The sequence below is a fragment of the Lepidochelys olivacea genome (assembly GCF_965140295.1).
Source record: "Lepidochelys olivacea isolate rLepOli2 genome assembly, chromosome: 2".
Taxonomy (NCBI): Eukaryota; Metazoa; Chordata; order Testudines; family Cheloniidae; genus Lepidochelys; species Lepidochelys olivacea.
Genome location: NC_140412.1, coordinates 60,182,699 through 60,203,186, shown reverse-complemented (window position 1 = coordinate 60,203,186; position 20,488 = coordinate 60,182,699). Strand labels below are relative to the sequence as shown.

General features: G+C 44.6%; 1 protein-coding gene across 3 annotated transcripts in view; it reads right to left on the bottom strand.

Annotated features, from left to right (window-relative positions):
- Nucleotides 1-4,193: 4,193 nt before the first annotated feature.
- Nucleotides 4,194-20,488, bottom strand: part of SLCO5A1 (solute carrier organic anion transporter family member 5A1) — a 114,186-nt gene continuing 97,891 nt past the window's right edge. For 2 of the 3 annotated variants that reach the window (XM_084620820.1, XM_084620821.1), the window contains exons 8-10: nucleotides 19,138-19,379; nucleotides 8,973-9,037; nucleotides 4,194-5,217 (exon numbers count right to left, since the gene is read on the bottom strand). In XM_084620820.1, coding sequence (XP_084476946.1) covers nucleotides 4,760-5,217; nucleotides 8,973-9,037; nucleotides 19,138-19,379 — 765 coding nt within the window. In that variant the 3' untranslated portion in view covers nucleotides 4,194-4,759. The remainder of the gene's footprint in view (nucleotides 5,218-8,972; nucleotides 9,038-19,137; nucleotides 19,380-20,488) is intronic. The other variant, XM_084620822.1, reaches the window with a different exon arrangement.

Below are 20,488 nucleotides of genomic sequence, written 5' to 3'. Positions count from 1 at the left end.
AACAGTGATTTCAACTTGCATTTCTGCACAAAAACTGAGTTTATATGTTTCTTACAACTTTTTGGTTTAATACAGCTCTGCGATAATTTTTGTTTTTAAAAATGTTTTCTTCCAGAAGGTAAAATTTTGGTCGCCTTGCTCTCAGGCACACATCTTGATAAGTCGGCTCAATGATCCCCGTTGATCCCTAGCCCAGTTAAGTCCACACAAAGTAAGACAGAAAAGGTATTACCTTTCAAAGGTCAAAACCAACAAACAGGCCAAATTCGGTCTCCACAGAAACAAATGACAAAATACCTGGAGTGAATTTCAACTGGCTGAATTGGGCCCTTGACTTTGGCTCTTCATTTTGGTAGTTTATAGAGGAATATTATTAATGGGACAAATTCAGGTACCTTAATTTTAGTTTAAATTCTCATTGACTGCAGTAGGAATTTTGCTTAGTTAAGTATCCCCAGAATTTGGCCCAATCTTTTAGTTCACAGAAACCTTACTTTGAACAACTGTTTAGCAGTACTCCATAAAGGTATATTAAAACAGGTAATGTTCTACTGGAAATTAGTCATACACTACGTTTCTACAGGTTCTATAGTTTTATATTAGTACTGTTGTTGTTAATGCTAAACCAAATCCTGTAGTGCAAGCAATATTCCCACTGAAAGACTAAGTAAGGACTGTAGGATTTGGCCCACTGGTAATTATGATCTTTGCAGGAACATTTCCAGATTTTCAAAATGAAAGCACATGCCATTACATAAATGAAATATTTTGAATGTCAGTTAAGTCATGGTGAACATGCCTCATGAAATACTTCAATAACAACTAGCACCATGACATGCTTTAGCTATTCATCCAGAGCAGATCAAGGATGTTAAGACAGAAGGGTCTTCCTTCTTCCTAGAACTGAAGAAAATTTGGACACTTCTTTTTTCAGGCATCCTCGAACACAGAGTCTTTTTACCCATCCCATCACATGAACAGTAGCTTGTAACAGGAAATCTGGTGACAAGTTGGTTGAAGTGTGGGAAAAACAATAATACAATACAAACAACTGATTATACAGTGATCTTAAAAGTAGAGATCAGCCTGAACTAAAGAGCCTACATTCAATAACCCCCACATTTTGGGACAGTTTCAACTGAGGTCTGAACTTGAAGGGTCAGACCCATCTTCATTTATAAGGTGATCTGTAAATTAACAGAAAACAGCTTATCTGTATAATGAGAGGCTTGTAGGTGTTTGCAATATGATGATTCATATTACTAGCTACACTTAGTCACAGTATATATTTACAGAAATGTTGGCTGTCTACCTGTATGTGTACAATCTAGTCTATGGAAATGTTTATATTTAACCACTACAAATTGCTAAAGGGCATAAAAAACTCTAATTTCCCATTGAAAAATGAAGCCAATGAAATGGACTGTCCAATTCTGAACATTTTAAAGGGACAATGTGAAGTAGTTCAAGCCCAACAGGTAAAGTACCTTAAGTGTTGTAACCTGGTAGGTTAACTCAGACACTCTTCTCGAACATGGAAATCAATCCTGCATTCCTCTCAGGCAAATCTCCCACAGTGGGAGTTCTACTTACCGGACGTGAATAGGCTTGAATTTATTATTTGCAATGCTGGTGCACCAAGTAGCAGATCAGTGTTAAAATGACTCTAACTCCATTAGAAATAAATAAACTCTTGAAAATGGACCAGGGTAAACTTGGGAGGAAAGTATTCTCTGTTGAATTATAAAGACAGCATTACAAACTGGAGAGGAAATAGAATACAAACTCTAAATAAGAACCCAATAATGTCACTTTGACTCCCACTCATTCAGCTGGTTTTTAAACACTTTAGTTTTTCTTAAGTTTCCAGCTTTTAGAAGTTATAGGATCCTCTTTAACAATAATAGGCTGATGTAAATGACTTCAATAGAGCTACATCACCTTAGAGCAGCTGAGGGTCTGACCCCCAAAACTCTACAATAGGAGACCTTGGGCCTGGTTCACCATTGCCTCACCCCAGTTTTACTCTAGCAAGGAGCCCAGTACCACTTGCAAGGTGCTGCCCAGTCTCTGTGGTCACTAACGTCAGTGGGAACAGAGAGGACACTACACCGTGCTCAAACAGCATACTGAATACTGAAAAACACATTATTGGTCGGATCTGACCCTATGCTATTAAATTAATCAAAACTCAGATTCTAAGGCGAGAAGGGACCATTGTGATCATCTAGTCTGAGCTCCTGTATAACACAGGCCAGAGAATTTCACCAAGTGGCTCCTGCATCAAGCCTATAACTTTTGGCTGAGCTAGAGCATATCTTTTAGAAAGCCATCCAGTCTTGATTAAAAGACTTCTAGTGACAGCAAATCCACCACATCCCTAGGTAAGTTGTTAATTACCCTCACTGTTAAAAATGTACCTTATTTGTAGTCTGAACTGGACTATTCTAAAAATTAAATAAGGCTCAAATTAAATATTAATATCCAAAGAATAACAAGAGGTGAATTAAGGGAGAAGAGCTATCTAAGCTAAAGGGCACAAGAACAAATGGGTATTAATGGCCATGAATACATTTATGCTGGAAAGCACAAGGTTTCTAACCACCAGAGGAGTGAGGTTTGAAACAGTCACTGGATAACAGTAGTGGGGTAAGAATCCTAACTAGTTTTAAAGGTGGAGTTTATGAATGGGATTATATTATGGTGATGCCTGCAATAGCAGGAGACTGGACTTGATGACCCAGGAGGTCTTTTCCAGTCCTATATCGTAGGTTCCTAAAGTACTGCACTGCTATTTAAAGTCACTGATACTACATGATGAGCAATGTAACAGTTTTCTGTACATTTTCACCCACAGAGATAGATGGTCATTAGAGGCTCAAGAGTCATAAACTAATCAAGACATTCTGGAATAAATGGAGTCAATATTTCAACCAGGATCTGATGCCAGCATGGTGAGTAACTTCAGATGCCAGTCAGAAAAGGAGGAAGCTGGCAAGAGAGGAAAATCTATACTCTACAGACCAAATCCTGAGACTACTGAAGCCCATGGAGATTTTGCCATTACCCTTAATTGAAACAGGATTTGGTCCTCTCTGACTTAGTCAATTTGTTCTAGTTGTAACTTTAAAAAAAATTCCTCTGAAATTCCTGAACCCTCATCAAAATTGTTTATATCTATTTAGAAATAATTCTTTCTACTGTATGTATCATAGCTTCTACTCGCGTGCTTCTCACCAACCAAATTTCACAAAAGACAAGATCCCCTCCTCTATTCCCAAATGCTCTGAGACATGCACCTGCAAGTAGAATACAACTCTGGCTTCTTATCACAACCTTCCACCTTACATATCACTAAATGTCAGCAACAGCCAGTTGTAATGCCCTCAGTTTAAGACTGTGGATGAGGAATTAGTACAGGAAGCAGATAAAAAAGAAACAGTCTCTCGAATATTCAATCTAGTGGGAAAACTCATTAAAATGTTTTGAATAATCAAATGCCAGAACATGCCGTGTGGGTCCTGGAATGGAGGTGCCTTCTGTGCCTAAATCTTCCGTTGGAAGGGGTCAGCTGACTCTTCATTTCCCCCATACCTCACAGAGAGTTTAAATGAAGATGGGGGTGGGGGCAGATGTGGAGCAAATTCCCCTTTGCATTCAGTTTGAGGTCTGTGCGGAATGGTAGCAGTGCAGTCCCAAAATGCAGCTATCCAAACTCTCTGGGTATTTTCACTTAGTGGAAAACCAGAACAATTTGTTTAAAAAGATCTGCATGCATTTGCAAAAGATAGCCAAGCATTTCCTAAGGACAGCCAAGCAGTTCCTGGCAAACTAAACCTGGATACTGTGTTTTCTGAGAAAAGCATGGATTTGAAGTTAGTAATAGCCACCTATAGCAGATAACTGCATAGGTAGTTACAGAAATATGCATCTACTTGTTATAGTCTCTAATCTATGGGTATGATTATCATGTCTTAATGTTATTACAAATTAATACTGTAGTTTTTCACACTGAGTTATACTTTCATACCCTGTGTACTAGACTGAATAATATTACATCCTATCAAATTAAAATAAACGTACATTTTAATAGGATAAGGATATGATGTCTTAGAATTTGAAAACTTTACCTGCTATATAACTTTTCTATGGCTTAAAATGTTATCAACAGTACTTCAAACAGTTATGTCCATTTTTAAATCTTATATCTGTCTTAAAATAGCCCCATTCAAGTTCAGCTGGATTAAAGACTTTGAAAGCAAAATTAACATGCTGCATCAACAATTATCCAGCCAAATTGCATAGTTTAGACTCGCTCACTTGTGCTTTGTAGCAGAACTCACAGTAATTACTCATCTTTATGAACCATGATTCGGGGATGCAAAATTGATGATCCCTTTAAACATTTTCTTAAAGTCTTGGCATCAATGATACGCATTTCTGTCACCCTTCTATTGATTTCTGCCATTTAGAATACCTCACCCTTATTTTGACACTAGATCAGAGCAGGAACATTTAATGGACACACCCGAAGTAATTACAAACACAAATTTTTAAAACTCCATTATCTGGAAGGGAGAAATAAGAACTTGGGTCATTTTGAGGTATCCAGCCCTCAAGTATGCTATTGATGTTTGCTTTAAATTTTGTTGGTTTATCGTGTGACATGTAGATTAAAAAAGAAGGCACGGGTGTTTCACAAGGCGCCATATTTAAATCAACCAACAAAACTGAATTTTACATTTTCAAGCCTGGGGGTCTATATTTCAGCAGTGACTTCTTCCAATGCATTTTCAGTTGTGGAATTTATTGCTTCTGAAAAGGGGCCAGGATATGTCTGGGCTATGTAATTCATTCCTTGTGCCAGACAGACGTCTTCAGCGTGCTCCCCCTGAGCACTGAAAGTAGGGCAGGATCGAGTCCGTGCATAGTTTTGTTGAGGTCCAGCATTGCCAACCATCTCGCTCACTGTGTTTACAGGTGAGGCCCTCCATCTTTGCCTCTGTAGCTGATCTTCTTTATATTTAACGGAATACCAGGCCAGAAAAATAAAAAAGAATCCCACAAATTTGAGACCAGCTGCCAATCCAAAGTAAACGAAGCGAAATGAAGTTACATCGTATTCCCAACAAGATCCTTGCACACCACAATCCTGTTGCCAAAGCATGCACGTGGTGTCAATAACAGCCCCAAAATAAATTGGAGTAGGAATGTAAGCTGTAATAATAGTAACAAAACATAATATTTAGTGGTGAGTGTTTAGAAAACTTTAAGCAACTAGGTACAATGCAATAGCCCAGTTTTATGTTGTTCTAATTATTATTATTTTAATACCATCCAAAAGTATGGTAGGCACTTCCTAAAGCAATGAAACACTGTCACTGCACCTAAGGAACTTACAAACTAAGGCCCTAATTCAGAAAAGCATCCCTATTAAGCATGTGTGAAAATGCTAACTGCAAGTCCCACTGATGTCAATGGGACTTGAGCACATGCTTAGGAGAGGTCCAGAATCAGAGCCTGAGGCCCGACTGATCCTCACCTGTGTGAGTAGTCCTACTGAGTTCAATAAGACTACTCACACGTGTAAAGCTAAATGTGCCCTATTTGTCTGTAGGATCAGGGAGTATTTTTAGACAAAGGGGTGGCAAGGGGACAGTAAGGAAGGACAATGGCCAATACCAGTCAAGGTGCATCTACGCTGCAAAAAAAAAAAAAAACCATGTGCCCATGAATCTCGGAGTCACTGGGTCAACTTACTTGGGCTCATGAGATTCATATTATAGGGCTAAAAATAGCAGTGTAGACATCCCTGCTCTGGCTTGGAAACCCGGTGAGGGGGCTTGTACCTCGGAGTCCAGACTCCAATCTGAATGGGAATGTATACACTGCTATTTTAACCCTGTTGCCCCATGAGCCCGGGTTAGTTGACCTGAGCTTTGAGACTTGCTGCCATTGGGGGGGCGGGGGGGGACGTTGCAGTGCAGCCATACTCTACTTTTACATGGCTCTTCAGTCATGGCCACTGAATATCATGATGGAATAATTTTTTTCCCCACAAGGCCCATCAGTTAGCCTCCACGTCCCACTTCTAGTGATACAATATGGAGCCCAATATTTTAAAAAATATATTTTCACTATGCAGATGTTACCATCTTCACCACGGCATCTCCATCACATGGTTAGCCAGTGCTCCTGCACTTAATGGTTGTCTACCATAAGTTTCTTTTGTTAGACGGTGACACCTCAATCCAGCTCCTATCGAAGTCAATGGCTCCACTGACTTTGATGGATACTGGATCAGGCCCTTCAGCCTTTGAGAGAGGGACCATGTTTCATTTTATTCAGCTGAAACACAATGGCACTCACCCAATAAAAAATAATAATTGTATTAGTCTGAATACTTTCCTGCTAGCAATTTCTTCACAAATGTGTGAGGCTCTTTGCCTCCTAGGGGGAGAGACTATTTATGACCTTCTATTCTGCTTGGGCTCCTAAATGTTTTTATTTGAGAACCTGACACATAACATTCACATCAATAGTGTGAATGATGTCTTATAGAAGCTTTTTGGTTCCTGCATGCAAACAAGGGTATGCCATGCCACAGCCTAGCAGAGGTATGGCCAGGAAATGTTGGTATGACTTTGCTCCTCTAGATTCTCTAAATTGTAACAACTGGAAGACTGGCCCACTGATCTTCCCAAAATTACATTTGACCCCTAACCATGCAAATAGCATTTTTTAGGAAACCCGTGAACGATGTGAAAGCAGTAAGTCCTTACAGGAATTACCTAGTAGAACTGAGCAAAATATTAAAGCATGAAACACAAGTAACTGCCCTTATGAAAAATGACAGAGAACAGAACTATTATTTTCGAACTGTCCCTTTGAAGAGAGATTCTCTTCCATGCAAACAGGCTTCAATTTCACCAGGCTGCTACCAGTGCAGTTGGCTCAGTTTAAGTACTCATTCTTTGTCCTAGAAACGTGATTCACATTTTGTAACAAGTCATAACAATCCTCTTCAAACAAAATTTCCTGGTTAGTTATTAGATGGAACGAACCAGCCTTCTCCTCTCATTCTTCATTATAAATAATCATTACTGGCAGTATTTGAACACCTAAAGTGCTTTGGACAGGCAAGATCTGACTACTTCAGAAGCTTGATAGGAATATCTTTGTGTAAATAATAACCTAACAAGCTTGGTTTCTGCTTTGAAGAAGACTAATTAGGAATTAGTCACTAAAATACAAACATGTCTTGTCTTAGAAAGCAGAGAACTGGTTTCTAGAAGGGTAATCTAGCATCTGAAGAAAACAAAAATACCAGTTTCAAAAAAAAATCTCATGACAAATTCCATTTAGGAAAAATATTAAAATCTGGACTGGGTCTATAGGGTGAGCTGCCTTGTTTGATATTCATAGACAGCTGTTCAGGATGGAAGAACAGATGAAATCACAGGCTTCCACTGCTGGGGTGGCTCATTAGGGTTGGCCTGGAGTCACCAAAACTTAAAGATTAATCTTTAATTAAAGCTTATGTCATGTGATGAAATCTCCTAGCATACATCCAACCAAAATTGGCAACCCTATGGCCAATGCAGAAAATGGGGTTGTGGTTCTTAATGTGGTAAATAGAGGTGTCCAGGAATGTTTTTGACAGTATGTTTTTCATTGGGAAAAGCTGATTCATCAAAACCAAAACATCCTGTATTAAATAAAGGGTCACTTTCAACAAATTTCCCATTTCACAAATGTTTTGAAATTGTCAAAACAACCTGGCTTGATAGTTTCAAAACAAAAAGTTTCATTTTTCAGTTTGAAATGACTTTTTGTTTTGAAATGTAAGTTAATCTATCAGAAATAAAATGTGAGTAAGTCAAAATCTAAACACAACATTTTCACTGACCTGATCCAAATTTTGGGGGAGATTTTTGGTTTATGAAAATGTACAAGATTTTAACAGTTTGACCTGATTCAGGATGGTAAAGTTTTCAAAACCTCTAAAAGTCTTGGGGGAGGGGAAAACTATTTTCTATTCAGCTCTAGTGGTAAATACGGAGTCATCATGTGTAAAGAATGCAACAGACAAATAAGGAATATGGAACTGGTGCAGCAGTAACCAATATTAATTCCTGTTTTTGCCTGAAACGTTTTGAAAACGTTTTGCTGCAAAGGAAGCAGCGGCAGAGGGAGCAGAAAATGAAGCCATTCACCCTGGGTCCCAGTGAGAATTCTCCAAGAGCTGATACTGGAAATTATTTGGTAGAACAGGCTAGAAAATGGTATTTTCTTTGGTAGGAAAGGAGGGGGGATTCAAAATAAACAAAAAGTTTTGCTTTTCCCCCCAATTTTCCGTGTATGGAATTCTTCCAGATTTTCAACGAAAAATCATTTTTCAAAACATGTTTACCATTCAAAAATTAACTGACATTTCTGTGAAAACTTTTGCATAGATTTTTACTTTTCATGTAAAAAAGGTTTCAACCAGCTGCACCATTTAGCGAATAAAATTATCTAGGAAAGGCTAGCAACAAAGTAACACAAAGAAAAGGCTGCTGAACAAAGGGAGCTGTTGAAATTCCAACGGAAATTCCCAATTAAAAAGATATCCGCTATAATCTGTTGCAACTGCTACTTTAGGGAAGTGTTGAAGGAATGGGAGCTTAAAACTGCTGGTAGAAAACTATTGCTAAAGAATGGTGCAAAATCCAGGTGTTTATTTTCTGTCAATGTAGGTGTCTGTCTCCATGGTGCTGGTTGGCCAATTCAGTACAATGTGGTTTGTATAAACCAATGTAGTGTAAAAAAAAAAAGTTGCTAGGTTCAATGGTGATTTTTGGCTCCTACTGCTATTCACTGGTGGAATTTCCCTGTTTTACAGAATATTTGTTTCTGGAGAATTTTGTGAGGATTTTGCAAATGGTGTTGTTCAGGGAGCTATCAGTGCTTACATTTGTTATAGGACTTACCAAGAGTTCGTAATAAAACAAATTGCATTCCTAGTGCAAAAGGCCGCTCACCATCTTCCACAGACCTAGCAGGAAAAGAGAGTATCTTCTGAAGACACAGTCTCAACAAATAATCTTTTTAGACTGTTTTGGCTGTACTGTCCTGGTCTTCTCCAGCTGTAATAAACCCCCGCTGAAATTTCCTCAGTTTACTTGGTAATGAGGATAAAACCTAGTGTTAGTAACAAGGAGCCAAACTGTGCTGGCCTTAGCCAAGCAAAAAATCTCATAAACTTGAACGGGAGTCTTGCTTGAGTAAGGACTGCAGAATTTAGCCCATAGCTGTTAGAAAGGTCTGTAACACAATTCTACAGTTGCTCATGGTTTCTGGTAATACTTCCCAGATAATCTAATCGATGGAACTTCTCTCAGTGAGTGCACATCTGAGCTAGGTCAGAAAACATATCAGTAGAAGCATACGACAGATTTACCAAGGCCCTAATCCAACCCCCCTGAAGTCAAGCGGAGGTTTCCCTTTGGCTTCAGTGGGAACAGGATCAGGTCTTTGTGGCACCATTTATATATAATTACAGTAAACCACAAAATTTCCCTCTAGACTGTTTAAATATTTTGAAATACGATAAATTAGGACAATTAGCCAAGTCTTCACATAGTCTGACACTTAGGTTAAATAACAGCCCATTTTAAGCACACGTTTACGACATATTTTGTGTGTGCGCCTGCACTCTCTCTCTCTCTCTCTCTCTCTCTCTCTCAAAAGAACACTAAGGTTGCAAAGACAAGCTCCAAAAATTTAGGAAATGCCAGAATTAAGTTACCCTTTTCTAATCTAAATTGGGCTGTTTTGTTCATATGCATTATGACACAGTCTTTAATTACATAACTGTTTTACCGTCCCACACCAGGGCCAGTTTTAAAACTGGAGTTTTGTTAAATTTAGTATCTACAAATGAACGTGCACTGCTAACATGAGGCCCTCTGCCACTGAGTCCTTTCAGCACACACTAAACTCAGCTGCTGCCACCAGAGCGGTCCCCTTTGACTGCCTGAGCAGACCGTCAATCCCCAGACGGACAAAGTGCAGGGAAATCTAACCCTGACATTCTCTTGAGAGGGTTACAGTCACATACTCTTTTTATTCCACAGGCCCCAAGCGTCCTTCATTGCACAGGATCCATAGTGCTCCCTTAAAGAGAGCTCTGCAATGTTCTGTTTTCTCTTTGTTAGTCAATGTGTGCCCCCACCATAGCATATTTACTGCACACTATTCAAACCTTGCTCTGAAAACTGAATTGTTCATTTCCCCATGGCCTTTCTATGGCATTCATCGCAATGAGATGAGCAGGTATTAGCCCCATTTTACAAATGGGGAGCCGAGCCATCACAGGTGAAAAGTAGCCACTATTTTTGAGGCCCATACTCCTCGGGCCTGATTTTTCAGAGTGCTTATTGCACGTCATATGGTCAAAGCACAGCTCCCACTGATTTCAGCTGCAGATCTGAGTGCTCAGCATTTCTGCAGATCAGACCCCAGGGTCTCAAATCAGGGAGTCAAAAAATGTAGAACGCACAATTAGGCCTCTATTAACTAAGGGCACTGAGGTGTTGTAATGCAGAGCATTGTAACTCTTAGGCAGCTGACCTCTCAGTGCACTTCATAACCCTGAGTAGGCACTCACGCTACCCATACAATGACAGTGTGAGCAAGAGAGCGCCCAAGAATGGTATTCACAAAAGCCACTCTGCCAAGTGGGGAGCTGGTTAAGAGATACCAAGCAAAGGGGTCCTGAGCCCTGCCCCTCAAAGGGCTTTAAGTGCCTAATTCCAAGCTGGAAAGAGGCACCTACACAAGGGCAGCAGAGCCTTCCCAAAAGTGGGGGGGGCAGAATCCCCCCCTTGGCCACACCCCTGCCCCTCTTCTTCCCCCCCAAGCCCAACCCCCAGCCAAGCTCGAAGCGAGAGTGGGACGTGGGAGTGAGGGCTCCTACACCTGCCAGGGGAGGTGAGAGCAGCCCCCAGCCCATAGCCCCAGGCCCCTGCCCAGGGCAGGTGGAGGGTCCGTGGCTCCCCTCAGTTGCCCGTGCAGCTCTTACCCCCGGACCCAGCTCTGGCCAGCTGCGGGGAGCCACGGGCCCTCCATCTGCTGTGGGCAGGGGCCCTTGAGGGTGGGGACATAAGCCAGGGACTACACTTAGGTTCCCCCCACCCCCATATCCAGGGCAGGTGGAGGGGCCTGGGCTACTCACAGCTTTCGGCCTGACTCGGTGGGGTGGGGGGAAGACACCCTGGGGGAAGAGGAGAGGGCCAGGCCCATCCACTATCAAAAATAGGAGGGCCATGGCCCCCTGCCCCCCTGTTCTGGTGCCCCTGCACCTATCTCTGCTTGAGATTCACAGCCATGAAGCCGATCCTGGAGTAAGGCACCTCTGGTTAAGCACCATTTCTTGTAAGAAAGGCAGCAGCACACACCTAACTCCACCCAAAGGTGGGGTGGGAGGGTAGGAGGCACCCTCCGTAATGAGCTTTATCCCGGTAGTTAAGGCACTTTCCTGGGATGTGGCTGACCCAAGGTCTATTCCGCTTTCACCCTGATGAGGTAAAATGCCTTGAACAGCCGTCTCCTACCTCTCCGGTATGTGTCCTCCCCAGGGGACCATAGAGTCATTCTCTCTCTCTAGCCCAAGGGATAGTTAATTATGCACCTCGGCACAGTTTCCACAGGGAACACAGAGAGCACCCCATCAGACTATCCCACAGCCTATGGGTGAGGGTACTCACCTGACAGGTGGGAGACCCCTGTTCAAATCCCTTCTCCTAATCAGGAAGAAAGGGGAGTGCACTAGCACTGGGCTAACAGTTGTAAGGGAGGCCACTGCCCCCTGCAACGCATTGCATGGAGTTAGCTGTGCTCAAAGCACACCTATTGGATTTCATTCTGCAGGCAAAATAGTGGGGTCCATGCCTAGTTTGAGAGTCCCGCTGGGTCTTAGACATGGGCCAGGCCCTGGGGCCTGCCTGAGGCAGCCGTACACATGCCCAGTGGCAGAAACTTAGGTCCTAGAGAACTTTAACAGTGAAAACTTAAACACTTAAGGAATTTAGTCACCTCCAGAGTTAGGCAGCAGCTGAGCAGGGATTTTGCGACTGTCAGTGGTGCCTAAATCCAACAGTGGGAGCTAGGTGCCTAAGTTCCTTTGTGATTTTGGCCTTTAGTGGCTATCTAGAATCATAGAATATCAGGGTTGGAAGGGACCCCAGAAGGTCATCTAGTCCAACCCCCTGCTCGAAGCAGGACCAATTCCCAGTTAAATCATCCCAGCCAGGGCTTTGTCAAGCCTGACCTTAAAAACCTCTAAGGAAGGAGATTCTACTAGGTAGATTCTACTAGGTAGATACTAGATTCTCCCTAGGTAACGCATTCCAGTGTTTCACCACCCTCTTAGTGAAAAAGTTTTTCCTAATATCCAATCTAAACCTCCCCCACTGCAACTTGAGACCATTACTCCTCGTTCTGTCATCTGCTATTATTGAGAACAGTCTAGAGCCATCCTCTTTGGAACCCCCTTTCAGGTAGTTGAAAGCAGCTATCAAATCCCCCCTCATTCTTCTCTTCTGCAGGCTAAACAATCCCAGCTCCCTCAGCCTCTCCTCATAACTCATGTGTTCCAGTCCCCTAATCATTTTTGTTGCCCTTCGCTGGACTCTCTCCAATTTATCCACATCCTTCTTGAAGTGTGGGGCCCAAAACTGGACACAGTACTCCAGATGAGGCCTCACCAATGTCGAATAGAGGGGAACGATCACGTCCCTCGATCTGCTCACTATGCCCCTACTTATACATCCCAAAATGCCATTGGCCTTCTTGGCAACAAGGGCACACTGCTGACTCATATCAGCTTCTCGTCCACTGTCACCCCTAGGTCCTTTTCCGCAGAACTGCTGCCTCGCCATTCGGTCCCTAGTCTGTAGCTGTGCATTGGGTTCTTCCGTCCTAAGTGCAGGACCCTGCACTTATCCTTATTGAACCTCATCAGATTTCTTTTGGCCCAATCCTCCAATTTGTCTAGGTCCTTCTGTATCCTATCCCTCCCCTCCAGCGTATCTACCACTCCTCCCAGTTTAGTATCATCCGCAAATTTGCTGAGAGTGCAATCCACACCATCCTCCAGATCATTTATGAAGATATTGAACAAAACCGGCCCCAGGACCGACCCTTGGGGTACTCCACTTGATACCGGCTGCCAACTAGACATGGAGCCATTGATCACTACCCATTGAGCCCGACAATCTAGCCAGCTTTCTACCCACGTTATAGTGCATTCATCCAGCCCATACTTCCTTAACTTGCTGACAAGAATACTGTGATCTCTAAGAAGTTTGGCATAAGTGACTTCAGTGTTGCCAACGCCAATCATCTGTTCACACGTGTCAAGTTTTTGGCTGGGGCTAGAGCCCGTCTGGTGATGACAAAAGCTGCTCCAGCCTTTTAGTGCATCTGAGCCTTCTGATTGGCTGCCCACCCCACTTCCTAGGACAGAATAACCTAGGACAGACTAAGCAGAGCTCTCTCTCCCGCTCCAACACCCCACAGCAACCAGGAGAGGCGCAGGGAGCTGAAGAGCCCAGAAGCTCTGGGCGGGTTCGCTCCTATGAGCAACAGGGACAGGATGATGCATCTTTGCCTTCCCCCTCCCTGCAACACCCAGCCTGGGAAGGGACAAAAGGGGAGGATGAGCCCTTGCAACTGACTCCCAGCATCGACGAAGGCGAGGGACCCTTACCACCACCCCCAGACCTGGGAGAGGTGGGTGAAGAACCCCAGGAGAAGCAGAAGTGGACGGGGGGAGGGTGCACTGAAGGGGGGATCAGAATTGAGAGGTTGGGGGCGGAGGGCATGAACTCATGGGATGTGGATGGCTGGAAGGCAGCAGAACTCATTACTGGGCAGACGTCCTATCTCCTGCAGCAGAAGCCAAAATCACCGTACCCAACAAACTGGGGAGAATGGGCAACATTAACTGTCGTACACACGCTGGGGGGATGGGCAGGTGAGAGCAAAAATCATATGAAAGATGAAAACACAGTATAATAATTCTTTTAAGAAAACACATGAATTGGGGGCGGGGGGGTCCAACACATCAATTTTGATCTGCTGCGGGCCAGGGTGCTGACTTTGATCCTGGGAGCTCGGCAATACTAGCATCAGCCAGGAACGCTGGGGCAGAGCCAGGGAGACACTCCCATTTCCAAGGATGCATTCAGTTGCCTTAACCATCCTTTCCTCTTCCTGCAGTCGCCTGGCTCATTCACTTCCCTATGCGTCAGCCCAGCCTCTCTTCCAGCTCCTCCAGAATCTTTTAGTGACGTTCTGGCTGCATGTCTCCGTAAACCTCCTGATCACTCGAGAAGGAAAAAGCTGGATTGGGTGGGGGGGCCGGAGGTCGCTCTGCAACTGTGAAGCCCAGTTCCGGTCCATGTACACTCACACCTACAGGTAGAGTGTACTCAAGCCTGTGGCAGAAGCAGCATGTGATCGTGTAATAAAAGTCTGTGTTGCAACACACACGCAAGGTGGTGAATTAAGCTTATACAGACAACTTTAATTCTGGCATTTGCTAATTTTTAAGTTTGCAACTTAATAATGTTCTTTTAACATGCTGCGTGTGTGAGAGAGAAAGCAGGCATGTGCTTTCCTAGGTTTTTAAAAAGCAAGCTGAAAATACAGAAATTCCATCACGTGGTACCATACGTCTCATCAGGAGGATCATAACTGCTAAATCCACCACATAGACTCTGCCACTTGAGCTCATGGAGTAACTGATAGCAGTAGTAGGTTGTCCTCCTATGTGGCCCAGCACAAGAGGAGGCTAGAACACATTGCCGGTGGGTTTCACAGCTCTTTGCTCATAGCAGAGGAATGATGTGACTCAAGAATCCTGGGTTCCATTCTAAATGTGATTTAGATGGCACAGACTCTTCTGCCCAATCCCCCAAGCTTGACCTTTACTCTCCTGTCACAGTTGTGTCTCTGCCCCACCCCAGTTCCCTATACTTCTCACCTAGCCATTCCTAGTCTCCACCTCCTGCTTCTCATCCAAGTCCCAGGCTCCTTGCCCAGCAAGTCCTAGTCTCACCCTTCTAAATAATCAGCCCCAATCTTTCCCCATATCCTGCGCCGATGCTCCTTTCCCAAACATTCCCCATCCCAAACCCACAACTGCTTGGCCGCAGTGTCCTTGTCCAACTATCCCCCATTCAACCTCAGCTCCTTCTCCTCACTATGCTTGCCTGGCTATTCCCAGTCCCCACCACACCCCCAGCTCCTTATTCCTAGTCTCCTTGACCAATCAGCCCCCATTTCCCTCATCCCTCAATCTGTGTATCTCCCCCTCACCTCCAGTCATTGCGCCCCCCCCCACACCTCTGTTCCCCAATTGGCTCAGAATTTCAGCCCCTTTGCCCATCCAGCCTCAGTTCTTCCCCCATCCCTGGCTCCCCATCAGGTCTCCCTTCCCTCATCTCCTTCTCCAGATCCCACGCCTTCCCAGTTTCTGTCTACTTACCCAGCCAGTCGCAGTCTCTTCTCCAACTCCTTGCCAGTCTCCCGTCATTTCCCTTCCCAGCTCCCAATCCTAGTTTCTTTACCCAGACAGCCCACCTTTCTCCTCCACCATCTACCAAGCCAAGTCTTTGCCTCCCCCATCTCACAGTCTCAGTTTCCCTCTCCGCCCCTTTCCCCATCAGCACCTAGTCTCAGTCTCCCCTCCCAAGTCTCCTTGTCCAAATTTACTCTCCCCATCCAATTCTCCTGTTCCAACTCTTGTTCCCTCTGCATTTGAGTCAAACAGCTTCTTTCTCCGTGCTGTATGAGTACCAGGGAGTGTGAGGAGGTTGTCACTGAGTGCATAGAAGAAACAGGATCCCTTCTCTTAGTGCCAATGACCAGCCCACCTTGGCCCAGAGGAACTATGAGCGGTCTTTATACGGAAAGTCTGGCTTTGCCCCATAGGACTGTGCTGAGGGGAGCACATTCAGTCAGTCTGTGGAGATGGTGTACGGAGAAGTCCAGTCACACATAACAGCTGTAAGGGGATGGAGCATGCTCAGTGAGGACAGAGTAATGGGAACAGTGGGTAATAAGTGATGTAATCTTAATGATGGGCAATGCTACCAGACCTCCTTATACTGACTCAATAGGGCAATAGATCAGGGGTCCTCAAGTTACTGAGTCATCTTGCCAGCACGGTGGTAAGTTGTGCCTCCATTTAAGTCCATGTAGAGGAACTATAGTCACAATAGGGGTGGGAAAGACTGGTTTGAGTGAAATAAAAAAGCTCCGAAGTTCATCTTGGTATTCTGACACTACAGCGAAACATTCTGATGTCTGAAAAAGACTGCTTTGATTAACTTTTTTAAATTATTATTTTAATTGATTTCATGTCCGCACATCTAAGTTCCTATGAGAACCCAAGAAAATACTGCAAGAGATTCCATTCTACCATTAGTTCTGGTCCAACTAGATATCTGACAAGACAGCTTCTTCTGGCAAGCTTCTAAACTCTGAAGACCCAAAAAGCTTGTACAGTTAGGAAAGTAAACCTTTGGGTGCTTAACAGAGGGCCTTATCAATGAGAAGCCTGAGATTAAACTGTAAATATGAGAGACTTAATTTAGGCTTTGGTTTCTAACATTTCATGTTTGGGATGAGAGAAGAAGAGGAATATAGTCATAGGGCAGCTTCCTTTTATTTTCCCACGTTCTTCACCCCATTGATGATGTCTCATGGAAGCCCACATGTACGTGTGTAAATTTAGCTGGACTGTAACTTTGAACAGTTTCTAAATACTTACTCCTAGTGGCTGAAATTAAAATTATTCTGTTAACACATACTGATAATATAGCACCAGACCTGACACTACATTTACCCTCACTGTATTTAACATAAATTCCTAATTCTTTCTGTCCCTAGTATCTGTTGAAAGTCGGCATGCGCTTTGCAAAACATGCTAAAAAAAATTGAGTTCTTTCAACTTCTCCCTCTTCACTGTTTCTAAAACTGAAATATTGGTCTAGCAACTCTATGTCTGTTCAATTGTGTTAATATAAGACCATATCGTGGTTTCTCATAGAGTTTAAGGCCAGAAGGGATCACCAGATCATCTATGGAGTCTGACTTCCTGTATACCACAGGCCCCTAAGTGTCACCCAGCCAACCCCATAATAAGCCCAACAACCAGAATTAGACCAAACAATTACAGCTCTTGGGATACTAAACTATGTGTACCACATGCAGAGACTGAGATGCACCAATGCCCGAGTCCCCTGAAATGGCAGGGAACTGATTAACTGAGATATAGCCAGATGATCCTAGCAAGTGACCTGCATCCCAGTGAGAAGTAGGCTTCGCTTTTTAATTTTAAATATACATTCTTTTAGTCAAGACAATAATTACTTGATACCATTCAAAGCTCTTGGGGGGGTGGAAGGAAGACCCAGGAAAAGGTATAATATAGGGCTGAGTTAAAAGTTTCAAGAAATTAATAGACAAATAGATGAGTACAAGCCCCTCTTGATATTTTGAACAATATCCATTCTGGGCTGACATCTAGATGAGCCAAATATTAAGAGTTTTTCCTGTTCCAGACCTGAAAATCTAACCAGTTTGGGTTTGAGGTTGTGGGTTTTTTTACATTTCTCTCTTTGCGCTGTGTCTGCTGGACATTTCTTGTCTCACAAAGTATATACATCATCATTTTATGGGTAGCACCCTATCCAATTCACAGCCACGAAAAAAGCACCACAGACCATAAAAACTGATCCTTCCCCCCACCCCCCGCCATGATATCTAGCTATTGTAGGGTAGGGGCATGAGTGGTATATGAACCCGTTTTGGGGAGACTAGCCCCCTCCCAGCCCCACCCCTTCCACCTGAGGCCCTGCCCCTACCCCCACCCCTTCCACCCCCCTCACCCACCAGAGCCCCAAGGCCCCTCTACCCACCCACTACAGCCAGAGGAGCCCCAGCCAAACTGCCCTGAGAGCCAGCCCACCTGCCCCCGTCGCCCTGAGCTCAGGGATGCCAGAAGGCCTGCCCCAGCCACACTGGGTGCTCCAAGTCCTGGGCGGAAACCCCAGGCCACCGGCCAGCCCGAGTACTGGCCTGACCTGCCCCAAGCCGCTGGCTGGCCCGAGCCACCAGCTGGCCAAGCCCCGAGTTCCAGGCCGCCGGCCTGAGCTCAGCCCCTGCTGGCTTCAGGGGATAGGAGGAGCGAGGGTGGGGCCACAGGCTGGGTTAGGGGATGCTTAACCTCCCCTGGCCTATTATAGCCACCTCCCGTGGGGAAGAGCAGAGATGGGAGTGCCCTAGCCAGGGGCTCCAACCATGTGCCAGGCTCCAGCTGCTAGTCCTGGCCAGGCTAGGAAGGAACAGGACTTTCTCTTCCGCTGCACGGGCTGCTCCCAGGCTGGGTCAGACCGGGAGCAGCCTGGAGGAAGTCCCATCACTCCCCAGCCCCATGGGGACTATCAGCTAGACCCTGGTAGGAGTCCTTGGTTGGAGCGTCTCAGTCCTGCCTTTCCCCAGCTCAGGCATTAAAGGGACTTTGAGCTGGCTGGCAGGGGGAATGGTCCACGGCACACTCTGACCCCGGGGCCCTGGGCGGTTGCCATGGGTGAGGCCGGCTCTGCCCCTCCCCACCACAAGTAACGACCCCCCCATACCCAGTGACCTCACTTCTGTGCTACTAGCCGCGGCGCTGGCTTTAGAGCTGCCAGCAGCAGCGCCGAAGTAAGGGTGGCAATCCCATGCCCTCCCTACAACAGCTTTGCAACCTCCCACCACCCCATTTTGGGTCAGGACCCCCAAAGTTACAACACGTAACATTTCAGATGTGTGTCTCTGAAACCGTGACACTGAATCTTTTACAAGTCCTATGATCATGAAATTGTCCAAAATGGATCGTGAATTTGGTAGGGCTCTAGTTATGGCTATAAATAAGGGATCAAATTCTTAACAAGTGTAAATAGACATAGTTCCATTGACTTCAATAGAGTTGCACTGCTTTACACCTGCTGTGGATCTGGCCAACAGTCTCTCTTACGTGATACAAACACTAACGATACGTATAATATATGTATCTAGATAGGTATACAGCTAGATTCTTACCTGAGTGTCACTATGATTGCCGACGGCTGGGCACATGCTGTTATAAGGGTAACTATGAACAGAAATATAAGGAATGGGATAAGTGTACTGCAGGTCCGATCACACTTCCCGGAAACAGCATAGCCATTCTCATTCAGGTATGTTTTGACAATAACCACCCTGAGCTGACCGCGCTGTCCCACAGTGGGTGGAGTGATAACTTGGCGGCTTTGGACACAGGCACATTCAGTATAATTTCTTACCTAAGAAAAGCAAAGAGGAGAAACATAAAATATTGCAATTTTTGCCCCTTCAACCAAGACAAGGTGCAATATTTACCACATAGATGTTTTAACCTCTGTAGTGAAAAACTACCACTTAAAAAGGAATTCTGTGCATAAGAGATTATCCTAGTTTTAGGCAGGGTTGGAGATAATGTTCCTATTATTAAGTTTGCTTGACACTTCCCATCAGTCACTTATAACATTGCCAAACTTTAACCCTTTGTACTGAAACTTTCCATACTGTCTGCTTCAGGCTGGATTTTTTGGCACCTCTCAGCCAAAATGGTTCAGCCGTTTCTGAGAATGAGGCTAGGGAAAAATATGTGTTGCCCACATTAAACTTTCCTGTGATCTTTTCTCTGAACAGTTCTAATGCCCCCATGCTTTTGAAGACGGGATTTGAAATTTGGCAGGGATGTGGCCTTTGTGTGAGGGGTGTGTCTTCTGGCCTCCCTGTAAAAATCTGCCCTCGTCTCACCAAGTGATAAGGCTTTGAAAAATCGCAGTTTGCAGTTCAAAATCACAGTTGAAAAATCTCCGAAGAGTACATCTTCACTGAGCATGCTGCATCCCCTCACAGCTTCCTTGACCAGATTACACACATGCCTTCCCCATACAGCAACTGAGCAGTCTCCAGCCCAGGACTACAGAGGTGAAGCTGGGCTTTTCCTGTCATGGCTGCTCTGGCTACTTCGGGCTGGGGCCAGGCACTGGAAATGAAAGCAGAGAGTCTGGGACTGGGAGCTGGTCAGGGAAATGAAAAAGGATATTGAAACTGAATGCTGAGCGGGAGGAGGTTGGAGACTGGGACTAGGAACCGGTGGGGGGGGGCATGGGAGGGTGGAACCATATCTGACAAGAAGCTGGGGAGTACAGGGAGTGTATGTGAAAAAAAGACTTGGACAAGGAGCCAGGGAGGGGTAGATTGCAGCAAAGAGACAGGGAGGAGGAAGACTGAGGAGGGAGATTAGGATGGGGAGCGAGCACAGGGTGAAGCAGAGGAGGGAGAGGGGAAATAAGACTGGCTGGGCAAGGAGACCGGGATGAGATGAAAAGCCTGAGGAGAGGAAAAGGGTATTATGTGGCAA